This window comes from Electrona antarctica, assembly GCF_951216825.1.
Source record: "Electrona antarctica genome assembly, chromosome: 13".
Taxonomy (NCBI): Eukaryota; Metazoa; Chordata; class Actinopteri; order Myctophiformes; family Myctophidae; genus Electrona; species Electrona antarctica.
This window is the reverse complement of record NC_136794.1, coordinates 48995717-49022221: the sequence shown is the minus strand read 5'-3', so window position 1 is coordinate 49022221 and position 26505 is coordinate 48995717. Positions and strand designations below refer to the sequence as shown.

General features: G+C 43.3%; 1 protein-coding gene across 2 annotated transcripts in view; it reads right to left on the bottom strand.

The window, feature by feature from the left end:
• col18a1a (collagen type XVIII alpha 1 chain a) overlaps window positions 1-22648 on the bottom strand; it is a 137098-nt gene extending 114450 nt beyond the window's left edge. Inside the window, exons 1-2 of one of the 2 annotated variants that reach the window (XM_079519195.1) lie at window positions 1647-1701; window positions 1451-1527 (exon numbers count right to left, since the gene is read on the bottom strand). In XM_079519195.1, coding sequence (XP_079375321.1) covers window positions 1451-1527; window positions 1647-1651 — 82 coding nt within the window. In that variant the 5' untranslated portion in view covers window positions 1652-1701. Of the gene's footprint in view, window positions 1-1450; window positions 1528-1646; window positions 1702-22416 lie in introns of those variants that run through there. The other variant, XM_079519196.1, reaches the window with a different exon arrangement.
• Window positions 22649-26505: the final 3857 nt, after the last annotated feature.

The following is a 26505-nucleotide window of genomic DNA, read 5'->3' as shown; positions in this document are numbered from 1 at the left end:
GCCACAGCCGCCCTAATATATATAATATGACGTTGTTTCAAAAGCCATATGTTGGAGGGACTAGCCCCTCAAAAACAAGGCATTTGCAATTTACTGTTTGACCTTAAACAGTATCACAGGTGCAATGTTCGTCTTGTAAAGACCTGAAAATGGCACGTCTAGCCTGGACAGATCACAGAGCATCAAATATGAATGGATGCCTTCTCAGTTACCTCCCCCGTAACCACCTGACTGACAGCTGCAGACAAGTCACCCTCAGAATGTTTGCTAAATTAAATATAGGTCCTTTTAGTGGAGGTTCAAAGATAAATTATTCAATGACGGAAGAGATCTCTTCCATCACCACATCCTAGTACACACACAGCACATGCACGCTGTTCATTTACCGGTCATGGTCTAAAAATGGACCCAAATGGACCACAAATGGTCTCCCAAGGATCAATTAACATTGATGATTTTGCTGTGTACAGTATGGTGTTCAATTACCACGGTGTGTAGTTTCAGAGGTTTCATTTGCACTATTAAACCTGTACAGTAAGCAGAGAGATGGGAGACATACAGTCAGTATGCTGCGCACTGTATGTCTACTCAGGGACGGATGAACCCCCACGAGGGCCCGTGGGTCGGTACGTTTTGCGGGGCCCCCATAGCACGTGCGCGCAACATTTGTGATTTTCCGTGTTTTTATCATCTTTTTGACCTAAATTTAACTAAATCAATGGCCAATGAAGGGCCCCAGGAGCCCTTTTCAGGGCGTCAAATCTATTACAGCGCAGCGCCGCAGTCCAGTTTCTCTGAAGGGCCCCTGAGAGCCAAGGGCCCCTGGGCCACGGCCCCACTGGCCCAATGGCTAATTTGTCCCTGTGTCTACTGTATCTGATCTGCAGATCATTTATCATATAGCAACAAGAAAAGAAAAAGCAGGCCACGGATCACCCTAACCGTCTGGGGTCAGATAAGACATGACTGGACAAACAAAGGCAGAATTTTCTGAAGCTTAGCATTTTTAGACTTTGGACTCCACTTCACAAAGCATTGAAAGCAAAGACCCCATGCATGCCTGACCTCAATGGATGTTAATCTACTGTAGGTTAGTCAGTAAAACTGTGCATTAGTGACAAATAGTATGGCACTATAGACCTGTTGCTTCAATAAATATTTAACTTAACAAACAACTTTAAAGCACATTTTAAAGTTACAAGTGCTGAACGAATACATCTTTCACTGCCAATGAATATAGTTTGCCAAACGCACACATTACAAAGATGACCCAATTTTTTGCAAAGCAAGCAGTGCAACTCATTCGGGTTATTTTGTATTTTAGCCCCTTTTCGGGACCCTTGTTTACCTTTTCTGTATTTGGACCGACGTACCATAATTCAGAAAAGGTAAACAACTAAGGGTCCCGAGAAAGCTGCTAAGCTACAGGTTCTGTTCTGGTCGCTCTTACCTGGCCATTGCGATGCTATTGGCTTCACGACGAGAACCAGGACGCAGCAGAGAAGGCGCTCCAACCATGACGAACACCTGCACCGAATCGAGGTAACATTATTAAACAAAACCTTTGCAACCAATGCATTCTACACCCAGTGAAACGTACGCTGAGAGAGAGAGAGAGAGGAGGATGCAAAGTTATAATAACTTACCCCATCTTCGTCTCTTCTTCTTTCCGTGTGGATCGAGAGGACAACGACGGCTACATGGGAGGTGGAATGAACTTTACGCAGCAGAAGCAGCTCCAGCAGCAGACCAGACTAGACTGCTCCTCCAGAGTAGAACCTCCACAACGCTGGGTTGAGCTGAGAGCAGCTGATGGCTGGGGAGGAGTGGGGACTATAGTTGGGGAGGAGGGAGGGAGGTATGGTGCTCTCTCTGCTGGCAGAGAATGAAATGAACGAGTGGGAAAGAAATGGCACAGCGCACACACAGCAGGGACTGACACAAAGGGGCAGGTCGTTTTCATTCCAGTATCTTTTTCATGTCAATGTAAAAGTTTCCCTTTTTACCGCCTTTATGATGAATTCCTGTTCTGTTCTTTGACTATATATAGAAGTGTCTATTTGTACGTCTCTAAATGTTTTGATGAATTGAACAAGGTGGACCCTCTTGTAAACAAGTGTAATGCTTAATTGGGTTGTCCACTCACAGTTAATTAACAGTCCTTGTATTGAGTTTGTGCTTGAAATGTACTGTAATTCTGCAAACTGTTAATACATATTTCAATCAAACACACACACACACACACACACACACACACACACACACACACACACACACACACACACACACACACACACACACACACACACACACACACACACACACACACACACACACACACACACACACACACACACACACACACACACACACACACACACACACACACACACACACACACACACACACACACCAGGGACTGACAAAGGTCGTTTTAATTCTCCTGTATCTAGTGGTTCACAACCTCTTTCATGTCAAGGACCTCCAAATTGACACTAATTATCCCACGACGGACCCCCATTTGAAAAGACATGCCATGCAGCCAGGGACCCCCATAAGAGAAGACTTTTACGGCTCTCTAGCAGTGATTTTCAACCAGTTTAATTTCAAGGACCCCCCCAGTTTCTACATGAATTTAGGCTACAGACCCCCATTTAATGGCATTTCTATCTCTGGGACCCCCAATTTATATTGTAAAATCAATGTTAAATTTAACTCTGAGAGTGTACAAATGAGTTACAGACCCATAAGGGTCCATTTGGTTCCATTTGTACACTCTCAGAGTTACAGACCCATAAGGGTCCATTTGGTTCCATTTGTACACTCTCAGAGTTACAGACCCATAAGGGTCCATTTGGTTCCATTTGTACACTCTCAGAGTTACAGACCCATAAGGGTCCATTTGGTTCCATTTGTACACTCTCAGAGTTACAGACCCATAAGGGTCCATTTGGTTCCATTTGTACACTCTCTGAGTTACAGACCCATAAGGGTCCATTTGGTTCCATTTGTACACTCTCTGAGTTACAGACCCATAAGGGTCCATTTGGTTCTAAACTATCATTTAGCTGGGTACCCCTGGTACTCCCCCAAGGACCCCTGGGGGTCCCCGGACCCCACTTTGGGAACCTCTGCCCTGTATGATTTTATTAGAGAACAGATAGCAGGCGACTGACTAGCAACAGTAAGTAGTAAACAATTAGCAATGGATTGGCTAATGACTGATGACATGGAATGCAAAGTGGGAGTGAAGTCAGTGAACACGTCAAATTGAAGGAGGACACAGATTTACAGGGTAGGGGGCCGGTCTAGAGGGAAGAATGCCTGACATTAAAACTATATCGATGGGCAGGAGGGTCACAAACTGCATGGCCCCATTACCCCCGTTTCCCCTCACTGTATATATTCATTTTCCCTTTTTACCTCCTATGATGATTTCTTTTTGACTATATAGTTGTGTATAGTATATTCGTACGTCTCTAATTGTTTTGATGAATTGAAAATGGTGGGCCCTCTTGTAAACAAGTGTAATGCTTTATGGTGTCGTCCACTCACAGTTAACAGTTTTTGTATTGAGTTGTACTTGAAATGTACTGTAATTCTGCAAACTGTTAATAAATCAATCAATCAATCAATCAAAAGCCAGAAGTATAATATAAAGTAGTTAAAATAAGCCCCTCCTTCTCCAGCTGTGATTACATCAATAATTAATTATAGCATAATAAAAATCTATTTGATTTGAAACTCAAATAACTTTCATTCCACTGTGTAGTCCTACTTAGTTCTAAACCTCTAAAGCAGTTTATAATATTGGATAATCATCCAAGGCTACCGTAAGCTACATAGCAGAACCTTGTTGTCCAGAGTCCACACTACCACAGAATGTCACAAATTAAAATCTTAGTTATTTGGTATTGTTTTCAGCCAGAGCTACAATTTATGTTAGCTAACCCCTTTTGGTGTTTTAAGCATTATGTTATACTTTAGCTATTGAAAAATAGCAGATCTACAAGCTCATAGCGCGGCACCGAGTGCCGCACTATGAACTTGTAGGTCTGCTATTTTTTGAAAAATCGTGAAAATGTGTCTCAAATCTTTGAATATATATTCTTTCAGAGTTTCAGTTTTTAACTCAAATCTTTGCTTCATGGGAGGTCCCTGGAACAACATATCTTCAGATGGGGGTCGGGGGCCAATTACATATCATTTTTGGGGTCCTTGACATGAAATATTGAGAACCACTGATGATGGTTTTTCAGAAAAAAACAAACATTTTAAAAAGACATTTTTAAAATTTCGACGTCAGGCCTATATGGGCTAAATCCTATGGTGTCATGTACATCATGTGTTGTTATGGTGGAGCTCAACTAGTATTTTGTACAATAATTGTCTAGCAAAAATAAAATACAAATTTATTTTTGTTCAACATAACAGATAAGATGGATGAGCAAATATTTCCTGCTCTTAAGTCCCTCTTTCATTTGAGGTAGGCCTATAGACTGGTACAGCGTGCCTCTCTTTGAGGTAGGCCTATAGACTGGTACAGCGTGCCTCTCTCATGAGGTAGGCCTATAGACTGGTACAGCGTGCCTCTCTCATGAGGTAGGCCTATAGACTGGTACAGCGTGCCTCTCTCATGAGGTAGGCCTATAGACTGGTACAGCGTGCCTCTCTCATGAGGTAGGCCTATAGACTGGTACAGCGTGCCTCTCTCATGAGGTAGGCCTATAGACTGGTACAGCGTGCCTCTCTCATGAGGTAGGCCTATAGACTGGTACAGCGTGCCTCTCTCATGAGGTAGGCCTATAGACTGGTACAGCGTGCCTCTCTCATGAGGTAGGCCTATAGACTGGTACAGCGTGCCTCTCTCATGAGGTAGGCCTATAGACTGGTACAGCGTGCCTCTCTCATGAGGTAGGCCTATAGACTGGTACAGCGTGCCTCTCTCATGAGGTAGGCCTATAGACTGGTACAGCGTGCCTCTCTCATGGCGTTGAGGTAGGCCTATAGACTGGTACAGCGTGCCTCTCTCATGGCGTGGCCCCCAAACGTGTCACTGACTGAAGAATTACGTTACGCGCCTCTCTTGACATAAACTAGAGTGGACGTGAATAGGTGAAAAAAGAAGGAATGAACTATGTAAACTTAAGGGTTTCCACCGGAAAATCCTCTTGTCAGTTGATATACAAGCTTCATTGTAATTTCCTCTTGGATGCAGTGCGCTCATGAGAATGAACTTGACAAGGTGTCGACCACATGTTGTCTCAGCGGGGGTTTATTTGCCCAGATTTATCTTGCGTAGAGGTAAGAGAGAGGTTAGACCTCCCCGAGGAGGAAGACCACAGTTCACCGATAATAGCTCTTCAAATATGCCAAAGCGGTTCAGGGTGAGACTAATCCCCTTGACACTTGAGATTTAGGAGAGCATGTTCTGTCTAAATACATTCCTGAATTCTAGATGATTCCTATTTCCTTCCTCCATTTCCTGTTTTGTGTTTATATTGTATTATTATTATTTTTTTTTACAATGGCACATGATGATGTCACACCAACAAGGACAAACAAATTATTGTGTGTGTGTGTGTGTGTGTGTGTGTGTGTGTGTGTGTGTGTGTGTGTGTGTTTTTTTTAAAAATTCACCATCAAAGCAAGACTGCAAGTATTACCAACCAAGTACAATCTGTCAATCTGGTATGATCACGACACCCACACTCCACTCTGTATAAACCATCATGATTCTGAACAACACCTAGAATCCATCGCACACATAACAAATGGATGTAGTGCATACAAAAAATTGTATATTGCTCGCCACGACCGGATTGTTGACCTAGTGTCTGATGCAGTTCGAAAGTATGTGCCATCTAGGGCAGCAATGTATAAACATTCAAGAGTGTTACCAGATTGGTTTAGCTGTGCATGTGATGTCTTTGCTAACATCCCAAATACACCTGATGTTGTCTTTGTTGACACCAGTCACAAGGTGGTCCTGATTCTGGAGGTGGGCTGTGTCTTTAGATTTGTACATGGACCAGGCATTCCAAGATAAACATTCTAAGTATCAACCCAATACTTGGAAGTATAACAAACCTGGGGTATCGCTGAAGATTTGCCATACTGATATTCGGAAGCCTGGGCCATGTGCATTAACTGACCATGAGTGGCCTAAGAATAGCTGGCATGACAAAAAGCAAAGCCAAACAACTTGCCAAATACTGTTCTGTTTCGGCTGTTATAGGCAGTTTGTCTGTGTGGAGGAGGAGGTGCCATGTGTATCCTTAAGTGAACATGAACTGTCAACCCCGTTATATTTGTTTCCTTGTAATTTGTGGATTCAAATAAAGAAATCGAAAGTGTGTGTGTGTGTGTGTGTGTGTGTGTGTGTGTGTGTGTGTGTGTGTGTGTGTGTGTGTGTGTGTGTGTGTGTGTGAGACAGACAGACACACACACACACACACAGACAGAGAGAGAACCTTTTTGATGAAGGAGATGGGACCAAAGGTTACATTAGGTTAGGTTAGATTACGTTACTTTACTTTGAAGACAAGGCAGGTGTAATAATACACATGACATGAGCAGGTGTAAATATACTGGATTTAACGAAAGCTTTAGTATTTACCATCCCCATAGTTACAAAAAAACAAGAAACAATACTACAGACATTACAACATAAGTTTACAACAACACGCACACTTTGTGTTGCATTAGAAGGGAAGTGGAGCTATGTATCCTGTTCAATGTATTTGCATTTCTGAAGGTTTTAATTAAAACTCTTCATTAAAAAAGGCTTTCTTATTTGTTGTTCAACTTTGTGAGTTATATTGCACTTACGCAACATGTCCAGCAGAGGATGACGTTGCTATTCTTTTAAAAAACCTACAATGATTGGAAAAAAACTATTTTGTAAAGACTGTACAAGTCCCTGGAAGTCTACTGGAGGGATGGATCACCATTCTAGCAAAAGATATTCCCTCGTTTGTGTTGATGATGGCGTGGAGAGCGCTTGCAAACACGTCTGTGCAACTGGGTTGAGATCTTTCATTTAGTTTGTTTTTCCTGCCTAGTTCTTCTTGCCCAGAAGTGGGAATCAAAGTGGAGTGTCACTATGTTGGTTGGATGATGCAGATGTGATATAAACCATCATATCAAATAAATAACGGAACCAGTTATAGAACCAAAGTTATTTTGGTGGAAAAGGGGCCTGAGAGAGAAGGTTATAACATAATATGATTCACAATTTTCATACTAAGCATTCAGTAACCCTTCATGCCCTGTAGATGGGGCTATTGTCATACTGAAAAGCCAACTCCATTCAGCATAGAAGTATATTTCATCCAAATAAAGGTGATCATTCAGAATAACTTCAGTGCACATGTGGACCACAACCATGCCAGGAAAATGCCCCCTACACAGAACAGCCACCAGACCCACTCACTGTATCGTTCTCTTGTGCACGCCATTCATGCATTCACACACTTTTTTCTCCACAACACACACACACATTTATTTTGCACCACTGATGAACTCTCAAATGTGCATTCATCTTTGAAATGAGGGGTTTGTGGCGTGCAGCCCTACTACAACATCACTGTGTTGTCATCAATGGATTGTTCTTGCTGACACGTGCAGTCTTTGATCGATTGATTTATTGAATAGCCTACTTTATTAACATGCTTATTAACAGCGGTTGTCCAGTCAAGGACAACACGCTTGTATCCATTGTGGTCCTTGCAAATACGGTATACTACAAAACATGTTGGAATAAAGCTCAGTAGAATCACAAGGTATATTTACAGAGAAAGGAGCGGAAATCTGATCACGTCCTGTATTGAACATTCTCAGTCACTTGTTCTGGAAGAGTTGCTCTTCTGTTTGTCCTCACATATTGCACCAATTACACTCTCACAATTTCCAAAGCAAAATGCAGATGGATGTCATTTTAGTCAGTCTTTGTGAATGTGGCTGCCACCCGCGCTCCAAAGTTTCTCGTACCATCGATCCAAAATCAAGGTCAAATAGGCCTGCTCAGCATTTTTGAGTGGTGTAAACCACTCCTACAACTGGTTGAGTGGTGTAAACCACTCCTACAACTGGCTTTTGTGTGCATAAAAAAATGACCATGGTTGCTATGTTCAAAATAATTTCTGACGTAATTAAATCACACCCGGGTGAACTGGATGACCGTAGCAACCGTGGTCATTTTCTCTGCACAGAACAAGCCAGTTGTGAAATCACATCCGGGTGTGATTTCATTACGTCAGATCAGAGCTGATCAGGCTACATAATACCTTACCTTATTTCATTACGTCAGACATTACGTCAGACCACAGCTGATCATGCTATATAAAACCTTACACCACTCAGTTCACACGGGTGTGATTTTTTATAATACCAGTAAGACGTCTGAGGGCGATAAGCGACCTCGCCCTAAAGGGCGAGGTGCACGCATCCGCCTCGTTGACGGCAGACTGCTGGGCGAGCGCTGGCGCTTTGCCATGGGGGGTCAGATCAACATGGAATGAATTATGTACTGGCCATATAAGGAGCATGTCTTGAGTGTACAGGGTCAGGGTTTGATGAGGTCAGATCAACATATAGAATGTCAGAACAGGTTCTGACATACATGTATATCCATATATGGAGATCTAAAGGCCTATTCATAGTCGGGATTTTCGGTGGTGAGGTGACCACCGCTCCGGTGGTGAGCTGACCACCGGAGCTGAAATAACGTTGAGCGGTGGTGAGTAAAAACAGAGAGAAGGGCTGGAGCGGTGGCGGTGGTTTGCTCTTCACCGCGGCTCAGTGACGTCATGTTGTAGTTCGGCGGTCACCTCACCACCGAAAATCCATACTATGAATCGAGCCTTAAGGGTTTGAGGTTTGAGGTCAGATGTAGAGTTGCTGGCCAATATTGATGACATCAGGGATCTCCATACATGGGCTTAACTGCGACAGCAGGTCGCATTTACCATGACATCAGGTAATCTACAGTTGATTTAGTCGAACAAAATGTATTTCGGCGGGCCTTGATGCCATCGTAATGACATTTGTTTTTCACTTGCTGAAAATAGCCGATCTATACAAGCACACAATGCGTCGCAGTGCGACGCGTTGTGAGCTTGTAGATCTGCTATTTTCAGCATGCAACCAAGTGTTAAATGACTTATACTGGATCTCTTGTCCACTAGTCCCTTCCTAACACTAGTTTTTATTTGTTGACGAAATCGTCAGTATATTTAGTCTTAGTTTTAGTCATCATAGTTTAGTTTTCATGTAGTTTCCATTTAGTTTTAGTCAGTGGAAAAAGGTAGTCGACGAATATTCTTCGCCTTAGTTTTAGTCGACGAAAACAACACTGATCTCACCCATCTGTGTCAATGGAGCGGTTCTAGGCTATACGTAGGTATGACAGCCCGTCTGTGTCAATGGAGCGGTTCTAGGCTATACGTAGGTATGACAGCCCGTCTGTGTCAATGGAGCGGTTCTAGGCTATACGTAGGTATGACAGCATGCACACATGTTCACAAACTGTTCTGACTTGAAGAGCTCCGACTGTGTGTATATGTCACATAACACGTGATTTCTTAAATTGGAGTGGTATCCCCGCCTTGTAAGTGGCAAGTATTTAGTATGTCCCTATGACTTCCTTAATGACTTCTTCTAGAGTTCATTTGCTGTGTGATCCACAGCCTTGTGTGAGCTAATGCATACAGGAGTAACCTAAGATGAGTTAGTTTAGTTAGCATGGGAATAGCCGCCGCAATGGCCGCATTCGGTGCTCCAATGCTACACTGCTTTATTCCATTCTGGGCGGGAACCCCTTTTGGTGTTTTAACTAAGCATTGTGTTATACTTTAGCTATTGAAAAATAGCAGATCTACAAGCTCATAGCGTGCCACCGAGTGGCGCGCTACGAGCTTGTAGGTCTGCTATTTTTGAAAAATCGAAGAACGACTGACATAGAAACATAGCTTTTTCAAAAAAACTGTCAGGATGTAGAAGACAGATTTTTTAAATCTGATCTCAGGTCAAAATGGGTTATTCGGCTTTCTATCTGCAGGGCCCCTTAGGTCACCGTCTGAACACGTCTGTGGAAGTCTGTTCCCTTTGCATTCCAAATGTCTGGAAAAGAAAAGCAGAACTGAATGTCTGAAGGATTGAATGCCATGCTGTAATGTAACCTAGCAAAGTGAGCTGGATTGGGTTCTTACTTTTTTTTTTTTTTTTTCATGCTGTATTTCAGATTTCATTTACAGCAGTGTGATGGTAATGTGATCAATGCATTGTAACAGCCAGCCAAATGTTAATTCCGTTGTTCATTTTCGTCACCCTGTGTTCCCATTCTGTTAAAATCCCTTCGGAAAGGAGTGTAGGTTTAGTTTGTAGTTTGCTTTTGTTGTTTGTCAGGGATTTGTGAATATTCTTAGTTTGCCAACATTGCCTTTTCTTATTTTTTCTTTTGTCCCCCTGAGCTATGATGACCATCGTTTACTGAAAACCATGTGAGACATTTTACTTTACTGCTCGTTGAGCCGTGTAAATATACAGAGTCATTCAACGCCATATTGTAAAACATTTCTTCATTGTATTAAAACAATATTCTTATCTGCCCTCCATTTAGGACCTAAGAACGGTCCGTAACAGTATGCATTGACCACGGTCAACTTGCTTTAATACTGCTCATTATTTATGTTATCGGGTAGAATTGAAAATGTGTTGAACGCTCCAGTCTGACTCCTCACACATGAGGTAGGGATGCTGTGAGGTACAGGGTGGAGCTCTGTTTAGGGCTGAGCTCACACCTTTCATGCAATTCTCTGTGCTCGTTGGGTGTTGTGTCATGGCCGCCCAGCGGCCCAATGCATTTCCAATGGAGGTCACATGGTTTGACCCAACATTGTGTTGTGTGAGGGGGAGGGGCGCAGTCGTGCGCCCCTCCCCCTCACACAACACAATGTTGGGTCAAACCATGTGACCTCCATTGGCAATGCATTGGGCGGCCATGACACAACACAACATGCATCCAACGAGCATCCAACGAGCACAGAATTGCATGAAAGGTGTGAGCTCAGCCTAGGGAGGTAGGGATGCTGTGAGGTACAGGGTGGAGCTCGGTCATTATGAACAACATTTTTAATGGTAATGCCCTGAACTAACTTAGGAGTAATATGCCAAGTTGATTGTACATCACATCAGTATGAAACTATAGGCGATATGGATTAATTATTCTACACAGGTGTTACTCTTTGGAATGAGCTCTGTGTGTCAATCAAAGCGGAGCAGACCAAGGCGTAGATGGAGGGATTACATCGACTCACTGGCCTTGGAGCGTCTCGGGATCTCGGGAGCGTCTGGGGATCCCCCCCCCCCCCAGGAGGAAGTCAGTAATGTTGCTCTGGAGAGGGAAGTCTGGAGCTCTCTGGTGGAGCTGTTGCCCCCGCGACCTGACTACGGATAAGCGGTTGAAGATGGATGGATCGTTGGATGATGCATACTATAGGTGTCAGAATTTGAAATGACAGAACAGGGTTACCTGCAGCACAAAGAATCTATGTATTTACACAGGTGACCATAAAGGAATGTGTGGGGGAGGGAGTCTGGAATTACACATGCATCCTTAACCACTTCACCAGCGGTGGAGAGGCTGTCGCTGTGCAAAACGTTTAAACCGCAGGTTTAACAATAATGTAAATACAGCTTCAAATGTGTAAAGGCTAATGTTTCATCAAGGGAATGGCAGATGTAGTGTATGACATTTATACAGGAGACATAATGTCATACCTTAAAATATCCCTGTGACCTCAGAATGATTTGATACTGTATGTGTAGGTTATTTGACCATGAAGGTATGTCTTATAAATTCTTGCCTTACTCTACAACACGAGTTGTAGAGTATATGCTAAATGGAAGACAGGCCACTTAAACTGTGTTACCGTGTAGTAAACTCTGTGACCCCAGTCACCCCACTGTGTTGCATTTTATTTTATTTTTTTGTGGTCCAATCTGTACGGTAGAGCATGTTTGTATTTTGTCTGCCTGCTCTGAGACGCTTAGGCCTCACTCAGACCTTTACTGCATTGCTGTATGCTTGTTGGATGAATGTTGTGTAGTGTCATGGCCGCCCCAATGCATTTCCAATGGAAGTCACATGGTTTGTAGTCCACATTTTGGACTACAAGCTGTTGTATGGCTTTCGGCTGTGTTTCGACTGCGCCCCTCCCCCTCATACAACACAAATGTGTTGACACAACATTGTGTTGTATGAGGGGGAGGGGCGCAGTCGAATGCGCCCCTCCCCCTCACACAACACAATGTTGTGTCAAACCATGTGACTCCCATTGGAAATGCATTGGGTGGCCATGATACTACACAGCATTGATCCAACGAGCACGAGAATTGCATTAAAGGTGTGAGCTCAGCCTAAGGGTGCACTCACACGGTTAATGCAATTCTCTGTGCTCGTTGGATCAATGCTGTGTTGTGTCCATTGGAAATGCATTGGGGGCGGCCATGACACTCACAACAAAAATCAGTGTTGCGACCGTGTGAGCTCAGAGAGAAAGCTCTGCTGAGTGACAGAGAGAACTGTTGGAGAGAAAGAATTGCCAAAAAGTGCCAAGCCGATCCTCAAATTAACAAATCTCTCCGCGGCTCCGCCGCATAATTTAATGAGCGGCCGTGTGTGCGTCCTCGCAAACAGCGAAAATAGACGATCTGCATGAGGAATAGCAGCGCTCTGGTCGATAAATATCCTAGGAGTAGGGCAACCAAATGGTCAGCTACAGCCCTGGGCCAATGCCCAGATGCTGGGGTAGAGCACCAGTCCAAAACCTAATTACATTTTTATTTCCTCGCACACTGGCTCATGTCACTGTTGACAGGAGATGTTATCTGTTAGATGTGGGAAGGGTACATATTCTGCCTATTCTATCAGCACTATTTAGATTTAAGAGCCACTCAACCTCTGCTCGTCCCGTGATATACTGACCTTGTCATATTAGGTGACACTTTATGCTTTCTCTGATTAATGACAATTGCCTCACCCCAGTCACATGACGTGGGAGTGTTTATAGCGAATGTTACATATACAGTATTATATATATACACAAAGTTATTGCTTAAGTTAAATTAGCCAATACCTGAGTAATGAGTCACAGCCATGTACATGATGTGAGGATTTTCAAAGATCAAACCAAGATAAAAAACCCTATACACACACGCACGGAGGATTCCACTATCAGGATTCCCTCACTTCCCACCTTCAAATCTGCACTAAAAACCCACCTGTTCACCATCGCATTTCCAAGCTGATGTGTTTTTAAAACTTGTTATATGCACTGTTTTATTGGTTTTATTCTTTTAATTGTTTTTTCTAATAAAGTTGTCCTTTTCTTGTCCCCCCCCCCCCTGGCCCCAACACATGTAAAGCATCTTTGAGTGTTAAGAAAAGCGCTATATAAATCCCAGATATTATAATTATTATTATTATTATTATCATGATGTTCAAGGAGTTAAACTGTATGTTCACTTGTATTTTGAGGACAGGAATTCCTTTAGGTTAGATTTGAGTTTGGGTATAGGGGAGTTGAGAACCTCTATGCCATATATGTCAAACTCAAGGCCCGGGGGCCAAATCAGGCCCGTGAGTGAATTATCTTTGGCCCGCGGAATGATATTTAATTAGTATTAGAACTGGCCCTCTGGTATACTGCACGGACCACCATAATACTACAAGTCCGACAATGCACTGCGAGTGACACATACTATGAAAGCAGTGCTTGGTGAGGATCATAGAACAGGAAACTGAGCTTAATAATAATGCATTTTCAGTTTTAAATGCATTTACTTTTTTGCTGTTTGCCTGGGACGTCCTCATGACCGCGGTGCCCGTGTGTTGAAACACAGTCCGGCCCTCGACCTCGACCGATTTCTTTATTTTGGCCCACTGTGTATTTGAGTTTGACATCCCTGCTCTATGCCTTTAGGCAGCATATAGTAGAATGCATTTTTACCCATGTTTGAGGCGTATTTTGGGCGAACAAGATCAGATGATCTCCTTCTGGTGCTGTGCCCGTGGGCATCACTCACTCTAGAGATGTAGTTTGACAGGTAATTTGTCACTGATCCTCTGAGTATAACTTAAAGACCAGACCCATCCTATCTGTGTCAACCATCTATACCAGGGGTTCTCAACGTTTTTGGCCGGGGACCCCCGGAAATGCTTTGGCAATGTCTCGGGACCCCCGCCCCGCCCCCTCCCGACCCCCAATATAAATTGACTGCTACAATAACCTTAAACCATTTTGGGCGGGAACCCCTTTTGGTGTTTTAAGCATTGTTATAATTTAGCTATTGAAAAATAGCAGATCTACAAGCTCGTAGCGCGCCACTCGGTGGCGCGCTATGAGCTTGTAGATCTGCTATTTTTGAAAAATCGTGAAAAAAAAAAAAATCTTTTTAATTTTAATTTTTTTTAGCTTGTAGATCTGCTATTTTTCAATAGTTAAATTATAACATAATGTTTAAAACACCAAAAGGGGTTCCCGCCCAAAATTAAATATCCCTGAAGAGTTTCTAATACATGATAAATATTTAATCAAGATCCTCTTAGCAACAAGTAAGAAAGCGATCACACGACGCTGGTACCAACAGGACCCACCAACGAAAGAACATTGGACGGACATTACTGAGGAACTGTATGTCATGGAAAAACTAACATTCATACTTAGACTACAAGAGGATAAGTTCTATAAAAAGTGGGAAAAGTGGGGTCTCTTCTTTCAGCCTATCGATAATGTATGAGGATTTCAATGAATGTATCCTGTAATATGAAAAATGCAGCCTTGTTTTTTTTTTTTTTTCCTTGCTTTGTTTTTTCCCCCCTTTTTTGTATCGTCTGTTTTTGTTTTTTTCGTAGTTTGTCTTTTTATCAATAATTCTTTTTTTATCTATAGTGTAATTGAAAAAGACAACAGTATAGTGATTCTACCTATTTATTATAGGTGCATATATTTAACCCATTTTGGGCGGGAACCCCTTTTGGTGTTTCATTATGTTATACTTTAGCTATTGAAAAATAGCAGATCTACAAGCTATTGTAGATCAACACATCTTTGAATATATCTTCTTTCAGTGCGAATGTTTTTAACTCAACTCTTTGTTCCTGAATGGTTCCTGCCTCCTGGAACAACATATTTTCAGATGGGGGTCGGTGGCCAATTACATATCATTTTTGGGGTCCTTGACATGAAATATTGAGCACCACTGATACAGAAACATGAGGTATTTCAGAAAACTGTCAGGATTTAGAAGACATTTAAATTTCGACGTCAGGCCTAAATGGGTTAATATTATATTATAAAGGTTTACTGTGCTTCTCCGGCGCCTACAGTTTTCGCAGCACATACTGTACACATACTGTACACATATTGTACACATACTGTACAACATGTAATAATTCAAAACAACTGCCGTCATCTGGATTGTGTGTTATTTTACTTGTATGTTTTATAGTTTAAACCATTTAGGCCTGAAGTCGAAATAAAAAAAACCTTCGCTCTGAAAGAATATATATTCAAAGATTTGTGCCGCATTTTCACGATTTTTCTAAAATAGCAGACCTACAAGCTCGTAGTGCGCCACTCGGTGGCGCGCTATGAGCTTGTAGATCTGCTATTTTTCAATAGCTAAAGTATAACATAATGCTTAGTTAAAACACCAAAATGGGTTCCCGTCCAGAATTGTTTAATCAATATGAAGGTATTAGTGCATAACATTTTCCGGCAAAACCGACAGTTGGTTAGAGCAGAGGTTCTCAACCTGTGGGCCGTCCCACACACTTTTTAAGGGGTCCCCAGAAGACCAGGCCAGTGCTTCTCAACCTGTGGGCCGTCCCACACACTTTTTAAGGGGTCCCCAGAAGACCAGGCCAGTGCTTCTCAACCTGTGGGCCGTCCCACACACTTTTTAAGGGGTCCCCAGAAGACCAGGCCAGTGCTTCTCAACCTGTGGGCCGTCCCACACACTTTTTAAGGGGTCCCCAGAAGACCAGGCCAGTGCTTCTCAACCTGTGGGCCGTCCCACACACTTTTTAAGGGGTCCCCAGAAGACCAGGCCAGTGCTTCTCAACCTGTGGGCCGTCCCACACACTTTTTATGGGGTCCCCAGAAGACCAGGCCAGTGCTTCTCAACCTGTGGGCCGTCCCACACACTTTTTAAGGGGTCCCCAGAAGACCAGGCCAGTGCTTCTCAACCTGTGGGCCGGCCCACACACTTTTTAAGGGGTCCCCAGAAGACCAGGCCAGTGCTTCTCAACCTGTGGGCCGTCCCACACACTTTTTAAGGGGTCCCCAGAAGACTGTAAAGTGACAATTTAAGGACTTTTAAGACCTTCGTATAATACCTTAAAAAAAGTAATCAACAAACCACTATAAAAACTGGGCAAACATTGGCCAAATTGTCAAATAATATAAGAAAGAGGCAAAAATTGTGAAAATAGCAGATTTACAAGCTCGGCTATTTTCAATATTCAATATTTATCTGTGGAACTGAGTCAAACTAAATTGAATTCCTCGACTCATACAATCAGGGCTTAAGAATCCAAATGTATTTCACCCCTGTATTTTTTTTGATTTTCCCAAATATATATAGGCCACACTCATTGCAGACTAGATTTTGTGAATTTTTTTGTATGTATTTTTATTGAGGCTCTGAAATGTCAGTTGTTCGAATACTGCATGTAGAACCACTCATTTTTTTTAACACAACATAGAAAAACAACAAATACCACAATATGGACATTACATTACACAGACAAAAAAGAAAATAAATACAAGACAAACGATGGAGTACACCACAGTTCTTGACATGATTGTACATATTTTTCTTTAATCTTCCTCATGCAGCATCTATTCTAACGTGGGATGGTGGGCGTTTGTTTTGTTTTGTTTTGTCGGTGCTTTCGTTTTATGTTCGCCATGGCTTCTGCAGCTGTTAATCCATCCTGTGACATTTGTACGCTGTTGAGCAACTTGAAGGGCCTTTATATATGAAGAAAATCTTCACAGAAGACACATTTCCAACTTAATATAGATAACAATCTCATCTTATCGAACTTGATCCAAGTCTGGTACGATGTAGATGAATAGGTGTCATGTTCAATAACCCATTTTGACCTGAGATCAGATTCTAAAAATGTCTTCTACATCCTGACAGTTTTCTGAAAAAGCTATGTTTCTAAGGCCTCACTCACACCTTTCGATCTAGCATACAACATTGATGCATGCTAGATGTAAGCAAGATGTAAGTGTCATGGCCGCCCCAATGCATTTCCAATGGAAGTCACATGGTTTGATACAACATTTTGGACTACAAGCTGTTGTATGGCTTTCGGCTGTGTTTCGACTGCCCCCCTCCCCCTCATACAACACAAATGTTGCGTCAAACCATGTGACTCCCATTGGAAATGCATTGGGGCGAGATGTATCACACCCTTTGTATACAACAAGCATACATCAATCTGTTGCGACCGTGTGAGTCGCCCCTACTGTATGTCAGTGGTTCTTCGATTTTTCAAAAATAGCAGACCTACAAGCTCGTAGCGCGCCACTCGGTGGCGCGTTATGAGCTTGTAGATCTGCTATTTTTCAATAGCTAAAGCATAACATAATGCTAACACCAAAATGGGTTCCCGCCCAAAATGGGATAATAACCACCTCAGCAGTTTGGGGACATTTCAGAAAGAGGCCCCTGTAATCCCCTCTCAGGTTCTTTACTCAGTGGTTGGCACAAAGCATTTCATAACCTCCCGGCTAGTTGGAGAGGCCTGACTTAGATCAGATTACTGAACAACAGCTGAAATCAGAGAGCATGGAGTGTGAGGCTGTAAGACATGAGCCACTAAACAGCTGAAGGGTCAGCATCGCCCGCGTTGGGCCCAACTCTCACCCACACATCGCCCGCGTTCAGCCCAGCTCTACACCCACACAAAACAGTCTCACGTTCAGCCCAGCTCTACACCGACACAAAACAGTCTGTCCAGGGCCAGCATCGCCCACGTTCAGCCCAGCTCTACACCCACACAAAACAGTCTGTCCAGGGACAGCATCGCCCACGTTCAGCCCAGCTCTACAACCACACAAAACAGTCTGTCCAGGGTCAGCATCGCCCGCGTTCAGCCCAGCTCTACACCCACACAAAACAGTCTGTCCAGGGTCAGCATCGCCCACGTTCAGCCCAGCTCTACACCCACACAAAACAGTCTCACGTTCAGCCCAGCTCTACACCGACACACAACAGTCTGAAGGGTCAGCATCGCCCGCGTTCAGCCCAGCTCTACACCCACACAAAACAGTCTGTACAGGGTCAGCATCGCCCACGTTCAGCCCAGCTCTACACCCACACATCGCCCGCGTTCAGACCCAGCTCTACACCCACACTAAACAGTCTGTCCAGGGTCAGCATCGCATGCGTTCGGCCCAGCTCTACACCCACACATCGCCCGCGTTCAGCCCAGCTCTACACCCACACTAAACAGTCTCCAGTTCAGCCCAGCTCTACACCCACACATCGCCCACGTTCAGCCCCGCTCTACACCCACACAAAACAGTCTGAAGGGTCAGCATCGCCCGCGTTCAGCCCAGCTCTACACCCACACAAAACAGTCTGTCCAGGCTCAGCATCGCCCGCGTTCAGCCCAGCTCTACACCCACACAAAACAGTCTGTCCAGGGTCAGCATCGCCCGCGTTCAGCCCAGCTCTACACCCACACAAAACAGTCTGTCCAGGGTCAGCATCGCCCGTGTTCAGCCCAGCTCTACACCCACACAAAACAGTCTGTCCAGGGTCAGCATCGCCCGTGTTCAGCCCAGCTCTACACCCACACAAAACAGTCTGTCCAGAATCAGCATCGCCCGCGTTCAGGCCAGCTCTACACCCACACAAAACAGTCTGAAGGGTCAGCATCGCCCGCGTTCAGCCCGACTCACACGTGCACAACAGATTGATGTATGCTTGTTGTATGAGACTTGTTTACTGATGCAAGCTCTCAATTCATTTCCAATGGGAGTCACATGGTTTGACACAACATTTTTGTTGTATGAGGGGGAGGGGGGCAGTCGAAACACAGCCGAAAGCCATACATTGTGTCAAACCATGTGACTCCCATTGGAAATGCATTGCGAGCTTGCATCAGCTATACATCTCATACAACAAGCATGCATCAATGTTGTATGCTAGATGTAAAGGGCCTCACTCAGACCTTTACTGCATTGCTGTATGCTTGTTGGATGAATGTTGTGTAGTGTCATGGCCGCCCCAATGCATTTCCAATGGGAGTCAGATGGTTTGACACAACATTTGTGTTGTATGAGGGGGAGGGGCGCAGTCGAAACACAGCCGAAAGCCATACAACAGCTTGTAGTCCAAAATGTGGACTACAAACCATGTGACTTCCATTGGAAATGCATTGGGGCGGCCATGACACTACACAACATTCATCCAACAAGCATACAGCAATGCAGTAAAGGTCTGAGTGAGGCCAAGGTGTGAGTCGGGCCCAGCTCTCACCGACACAAAATAGTCTCCAGTGGTTGGAAAAAGTACTCAATTGTTTTACTTAAGTAAAAGTACCCAATACTGCAATTTAGAACTATACTTCGTTACAAGTAAAAGTACGGAATTGAAAATGTACTTGAGTAAAAGTACAAAAGTATCGGCATCAAAATGTACTTAAAGTACTAAAAGTAAAAGTACTCATTGTGCAGAATGTGCCATTTCACAAGTACAAAATGTGTACAAAATCTATTGAAAATAGCAGATCCAAGTTCCAAAACCACAGGAACGCATCCAGGGTGCCGGCCCGATTCCGAAACGGTTGAGAAATGACAGAGTTACCGTGTGGGGGTCCCTGTACTGTACTGTACTGTACTGTACTGTACTGTACTGTACTGTACTGTACTGTACTGTACTGTACTGTACTGGCACACCCGAAATCACCATATATACAGTTAATATGTGCGTTTGTGTGTGTGTTAGGTTACGCACAGGTGGTGAAAAACAACCATGCTGTGCACACCTGCACCACTTAAAAATGAATAGGACTACAATAAATAAATTGCCAAAACGGAATAAACATACGTGTTCAAGTTCAAGATCTAACTAAAGAAATATCCCATGTGGGTGCAATCAGTGATTCTGTTGACAATGTACACTAGTTCAACTAAAATGCTCTGGCAGACTGGCACCTATGACAGCTATGTCTAATCTTTATTTGGAAAATCACATTGGATAGGCCCCACAGTCCCAGTTGGAATAAAATGCTATATGCCAGCTAGCCGCAATTTGCAACTCTAGATTTTTTTATAATGGGATGAATCTAGAGTTGCAATACCCTCCATTGACTCCCCACTCATCATTTTGCGTTTGCGATCTGCTTGTCTTAAACGACGTTAAACTCACCAACATTGCAGCTGTAGTCCAAGCTTGAATTATTCTCTTTCAATCTGCAAAGCTTGTTTTTCATAAAAATCCCCCGTAGACATGTTATGAGCTACTTTCTGTCAAGAAATTCTGTGCAAGTGATTATTTTTCTAAGTGCTGGAGTTTGGAAGCGCTCGTCGTAAGTCACTGAACGTCCCTGCATGCATCTGTTTCGCATTTGCACATAATGCAGGAGGCAGCAGCGCGACCCCTTAATAAAAACGAGCGCTTCCAAACTCCAACATTTCTTCTTCTTGACAGAAAGTAGCTCATAACATGTCTACGGGGGATTTTTATGAAAAACAAGCTTTGCAGATTGAAAGAGAATAATTCAAGCTTGGACTACAGCTGCAATGTTGGTGAGTTTAACGTCGTTTAAGACGAGCAGATCGCAAACGCAAAATGATGAGTGGGGAGTCAATGGAGGGTATTGCAACTCTAGATTCATCCCATTATAAAAAAATCTATTGTTGCAAATTGCGGCTATATGCCAGCGTTGTATATTACTCTTTTCACAAGGCCCTACTTTTTAGACAACTACACCAGTAGCACCAGCTGTACCAATTCCACTGTCAAACCGGCACCATCGCCACAGACGAAAAACAGTCTAAGTCCACACTATTTATCCACAATGTATAAATGATGGATAAGGGTTCAGGACAACGAGGCCTTTTCGTGGAGGGGTCAGAATGACATTTGGACTGTTTTTCGTCTGTGGTACTCATTGCACTCCCTCCAACAACCAGAGGTCATGAAAACCTAAACCCTCATTTCACAGACAACTAACTCTTGGATTGGAATACAAAATAATTATTGAGCATAATTATAAATATCTATTGAGCATAAAATGAAACCGTTTTTGGCATCAATGCTCTGTCTCGAATCACTCCCTGAACATATTTCTAATGAATAATCCTGCCAAAAAGATATTCCCAGGGGGATCCTATCAGAACAGAGCCCACAGGTAGAGTGACGGCATGGCCAGGAAGCAGAGAAGCAAAGGTACAGTATACGTATGGCACAGAAGTAACCAGAATCAGCATCAGAATCATCAGGTAAACAAGGTTAAACTTTAAATCCTGCTTTATACTTTGTCATACTGTATGTCGGTATCCCACGATGAAATAGCCTGTGGCAGATTACCTAGCCCCTCTCGGAACCATACGTTAAAGTTTCTGACATTTTGATGACTTTATGTAGGGTTCCTTCTCGTCGACTTCAAGCGACGTGGGACGCAATCTGACTTACCCTGATTTACCCCTGTGCTGCGCCGTGTGTGTGCTAGTTATTTGTTCCAAAAGAAGCATATATCTGCTATAGGAGCCAACGGAAACATAAATTAAACTTTCCTTTGTCGCAGAAGCCGTTAAGTATTTTTAAACTGTGCTTGACCATTTTGGCAGCTCTGAAATTCTCTCTTCGGTCCCTCCTTGTTGACACAAACCACTTGTCTCGGTTGGCTAGCTGCGCCTACGAGGCGCGTAGGGAGGCGCAGATAGCCAACCCCGATGCTGGAGGCGGTACAATGGGATGTCAACAAGAGAGAATTTCAGAGCTGCCAAAACGGTCTGACAAAGATTAAAAATACTTAACGGCTTCTGCGCCAAAGGAAAGTTTCATTGATGTTTCCGTTGGCTCCTATAGCAGATATATGCTTCTTTTGGAATATGTCAGCATCACACACGAACAGCGCAGCAAAATCAAACGCAACGGTGTCATTGTGCGTTTGAGAATTATCATGTAGCTTTGCTTTGGTGATACCGGACCCTATGGGTTGGGGTCCAAAGGAGCTCAACCCGGGGGGTCCGGAGACGGGCTACAGATTACCCTGCCACTGACTCATTTAATAGATGACAGACTGTTTTCTTGTGTTCTACTGTTCTCCCCTAAATTATATGTTTAATGTATGTATGTATGTATGAGGACACAAAGTCTCACCTTTATTCTTTAAGTTGTGAAGCATGTTTGGAGAATGTTTGACATGTGTCACCACAGTGCTTCCTGGTGCTGACCAGTGGGGAAGGACCCGATTGTAGCATGAGGCTGCCTTTTATAGTGCCTGACTCCATTGTAGGGAGCATGCTCAGTCCATCCCACTGGATCAGACCAACTGTAGGTTTTTGTAAATATGTGAATTATTATGGACGATGGGTAATGATTTAAATGTGAATTATACAAGGGTTAAATGTGATTATGTAGTAAAGTAGTTATTGTCTCTGGACATGGGGCTGTTCATTGTGGAATCAATTAGGGTTGGTACGGTCCAGTGGGAGGGGCCTATAGCCTATTTAAGAAGGGGGACCTGCCACTGACAAGCAGTTTATGTAGGGCTGTAGACCAGGAGGGCCAGTCGATGTAGGGCTGTAGACCAAGAGGGTCAACCGATTCAGCCATAGTAAATACTAAATAGTGTGTTGTACTGTTTTTGGGACATCATTTTTGACACTTGAAAGGTGAATGAATAAAACAGTTTGATTTTGCTTAAAGGACCACTTCACCACTTTTCAACATCAATTCATATAATTGGTCCTCACTAATGTTCATGATAAAACACCACCATTTTTTCCTACTCAGTCTGTGTCTCATAGGAGGGCTTTGGGCAGTTCGGACACCCGTCCACCAGTGACATCATCATTAGGCAGATTTTTTTTTAAACAAGATTTGTTTTAAAATATATTTAGATTTTTATTATCGTGAGAACGATGGCTTCAACTTTTGCATTGCAACTTTTCAGGAAAAGAAAGCCTGCCGTTTCTATTAGCTTGGATTCACCATTGATGATGTCACTGGTGGACGGGTTTCTGAACTGCCCACAGCCTTCCTATGAGACACAGTCTGAGTAGGAACATTTATATTTTTATCATGAACATTAGTTAGGACCAATTATAGGAAGAGAAGTTGAAAAGTGGTGAAGTGGTCCTTTAAAGGTATATTCAGTGATTTCGCTTCATTCAAATATCACTTATTTTTTCTTTTTATTTGGATAATCCTCCCTACTATAGAGTGTGCTGACCATATAAGGAGTTCCTCCCTGTCCCCAGTGAGCATAGACATATATACATAGACGCCCCTTCCGGCTCTGAGGCGTGTGTCAAAATTGAAGGCACTATTTTCCCGACATTCCTTGCGAAGAATAGCGGAAGCAAAGCGGAAGCTTGTCAAGCTTCCGCGTGCGTAACATAAGTCCCGGAAAAGACGCGCTGTGATTGGCCAGTAGTCACTTGAGTGACAGCGAGAGACAGCAAATGCCTTCAGCACTTCTAAATAATAAAGCTGCGGAGAACTGTTGCTTTGTGTTCACTCTTTAATGTTTTCTGTTAGTAATCTAATCCCCCTGGCTCTGATGTTGTATTGTTAATAACTTTGTTGTTTGTGTTTGTTTGTTTGTTTGTCTTGTTTTGTATTGTAATGTATACGGTCATGACTGTTATAAAGATTTGTTAAAAAAAAAAAAAAGCCTTCAGCTGCACTTCCGCCTTCATTGGGATACACGTCGCTCCAATGAACTGCAGCGGCAAATGAGGCATCTATTTCTTAATATCTATGCCAGTGAGCCCCTGGGGTCAAAAAACCCTAGTTTCAGTTTTGGTGGCGGGTGGCAAAGCCTTCATCCAATCAGGATGAGAGGGGCCTTCCTCCAATCATGTGTGGGGGCGGGCCTTGGTGCACATGCTGTTGCACTTCCCCCCCACTGTAGAGCGTGTGCATGTGCACATTTTGTTACCGGGGCGGACTGGGTGGTTTTCCAAATCACCCAAATCACTGAATGCTCCTTTAAGAGGACTCTGGCTTCCTATTTTGAGTATCCTGCTCATTTGAACACTTTTTGAGGTTTTGAGAACTGTGACACGTGCCTTTTGTGCACACACTACTACCCTCACTCAAGGACAGAGTGTGACATAGCCAATGTTCTTCTTTCGGCTAATTCTCCATCGGGGTCGCCATAGCGCCTCATTTCCGTCCGTTTCTGTTCTGTTCCCAAGCCGTAACACTACAGCATGGCTGGTCTCACTTTCCTTTGGGGTCACGGTCACGTCACTCATGTAGACATCAAGAAGGGTTTATTTTGTCACCACTTACTCATACAGGTACAGGCAGCAAAATGCAGGCATGTTGACGGCTGAATCAGTCGCGAGACATGGCCAAAGCATTTTCGGGGGGTCCCCAGCCAAAAACGTTGAGAACCCCTGGTTTAGGCAAACAAAGACACAAATGGCTTAAAATCTTACAGACTGCTCAGCAACGCGTTTCGAGTGTAAAACTCTTCCTCATACAGTATGTCAACCTGCATTGTTGACATAAGCCAACTAACACCTTGTTTTTGTTACCTTGGTTAAAGAGCATATGCTATTATTATCGTCGTCTTACTATTATTATCTATTCTGCTACAACATTACTGAGACATGGACCCTCACAGCACAACAGGAAAGAGCCCTACACAAGAATGCTACGAATGGCACTATAGGTGTCACATGGACGGACAGCATCAGAAATGTGGACCTCTATGGGGACCTATACTACCACGGGTCACAGACAAAATCAGAGAGAGAAGGTAAGTAAATTGACTCTGGGAGCCAACCCAGGGCAAAGCCAGGAGGGGAAAGAAGCGCACCACCTACGTAGATGCACTGTGGCGCGACAAGGTAGTCGACGGACATTTTTCGTCTTAGTTTTAGTCGACGAAAACAACACTGATAGTAAGGCGAGTTCCACCAATCAGAGTCTCAGGTCGCTGCCACATGGGTGGGGGTGTGTAGTGCACTATTTCTCCATGACATCATCGCATGCTTTTCTTAAAACTAGATTGATTGCATATTTACGTGTGGCATCCAGGCCTGGAATTTCATCCTTTTAGGGGCAAGGCCACTTGGCCTTTAGTGTGGTCAACTTTTTGAGGGCACAAGGCCAAGTGCCAGGGCATGAAGGCCATCAATTAAAACAATGATTTTAAGTCCCCGGTCATCATTATTTTAGCTTAAAGGTTAAGGATGATTAAATTTGTTTTAATTTAAAGGCGAACATTGGTTCAGAACAGTTCTTCTTTAATAGCCTACATTCATTTTTATAGCCCTATGTTTCTGTTCTGCCTTGTTTGTTTTTGTTCTGCTATAGTCACAACCAGGCCTGGAATTTCATCCTTTTAGGGGCAAGGCCACTTGGCCTTTAGTGTGGTCAACTTTTTGAGGGCACAAGGCCAAGTGCCAGGGCATGAAGGCCATCAATTAAAACAATGATTTTAAGTCCCCGGTCATCATTATTTTAGCTTAAAGGTTAAGGATGATTAAATTTGTTTTAATTTAAAGGCGAACATTGGTTCAGAACAGTTCTTCTTTAATAGCCTACATTCATTTTTATAGCCCTATGTTTCTGTTCTGCCTTGTTTGTTTTTGTTCTGCTATAGTCACAACTGTGTGATATGTTCCTTGTTTTTAATTTTCTTCTATTGTTTATACTGTGCAAATTGTTCAGCACCTTCTAACTTTGTTTCAAAAGGTGCTTTATAAATAACATTTACTTACTTACTTACATAACTTTTGAATGAGGGCTTGGTTTAGAAAAGCCTATATTTTGTGCTAAAGTAATATATTGAATAACATATAAATGTAGATTTTAAGGCTAGACTGGCATATGGCATTGTGGGGCTGCAGGACTGAGGACTCTGGAGATAAGTCAAGTGTAAAAAGCATTTTGTACAATTGTGTGCTTATGAACATTTACCACGTTATGTCCGCATTGATACAGAAATTAATGATTATTAAGCGAGCGACGCGTGGTGTACAGTGAGCACGCCCTGGTGCTTGGCTACTAGCGTTTGGCTAGCGATATTAGCCGTGTAGTCCTGCAGTCTATGCTGTTGCGTGGTGTTGTTTTGTGAGTTTATATGTCCATGAAGACGAGTCACGTTGGTCTTAACACACGGGCTCTGTGTGATAATAATCCTGAAGCGCTGAGTGTCAGTGTGAGTGAGAGCTGTCAGTGCGTGTATGCGTGCATGGAGCGGAGGAGGAGGAGGGAGGAGGCAAAGTA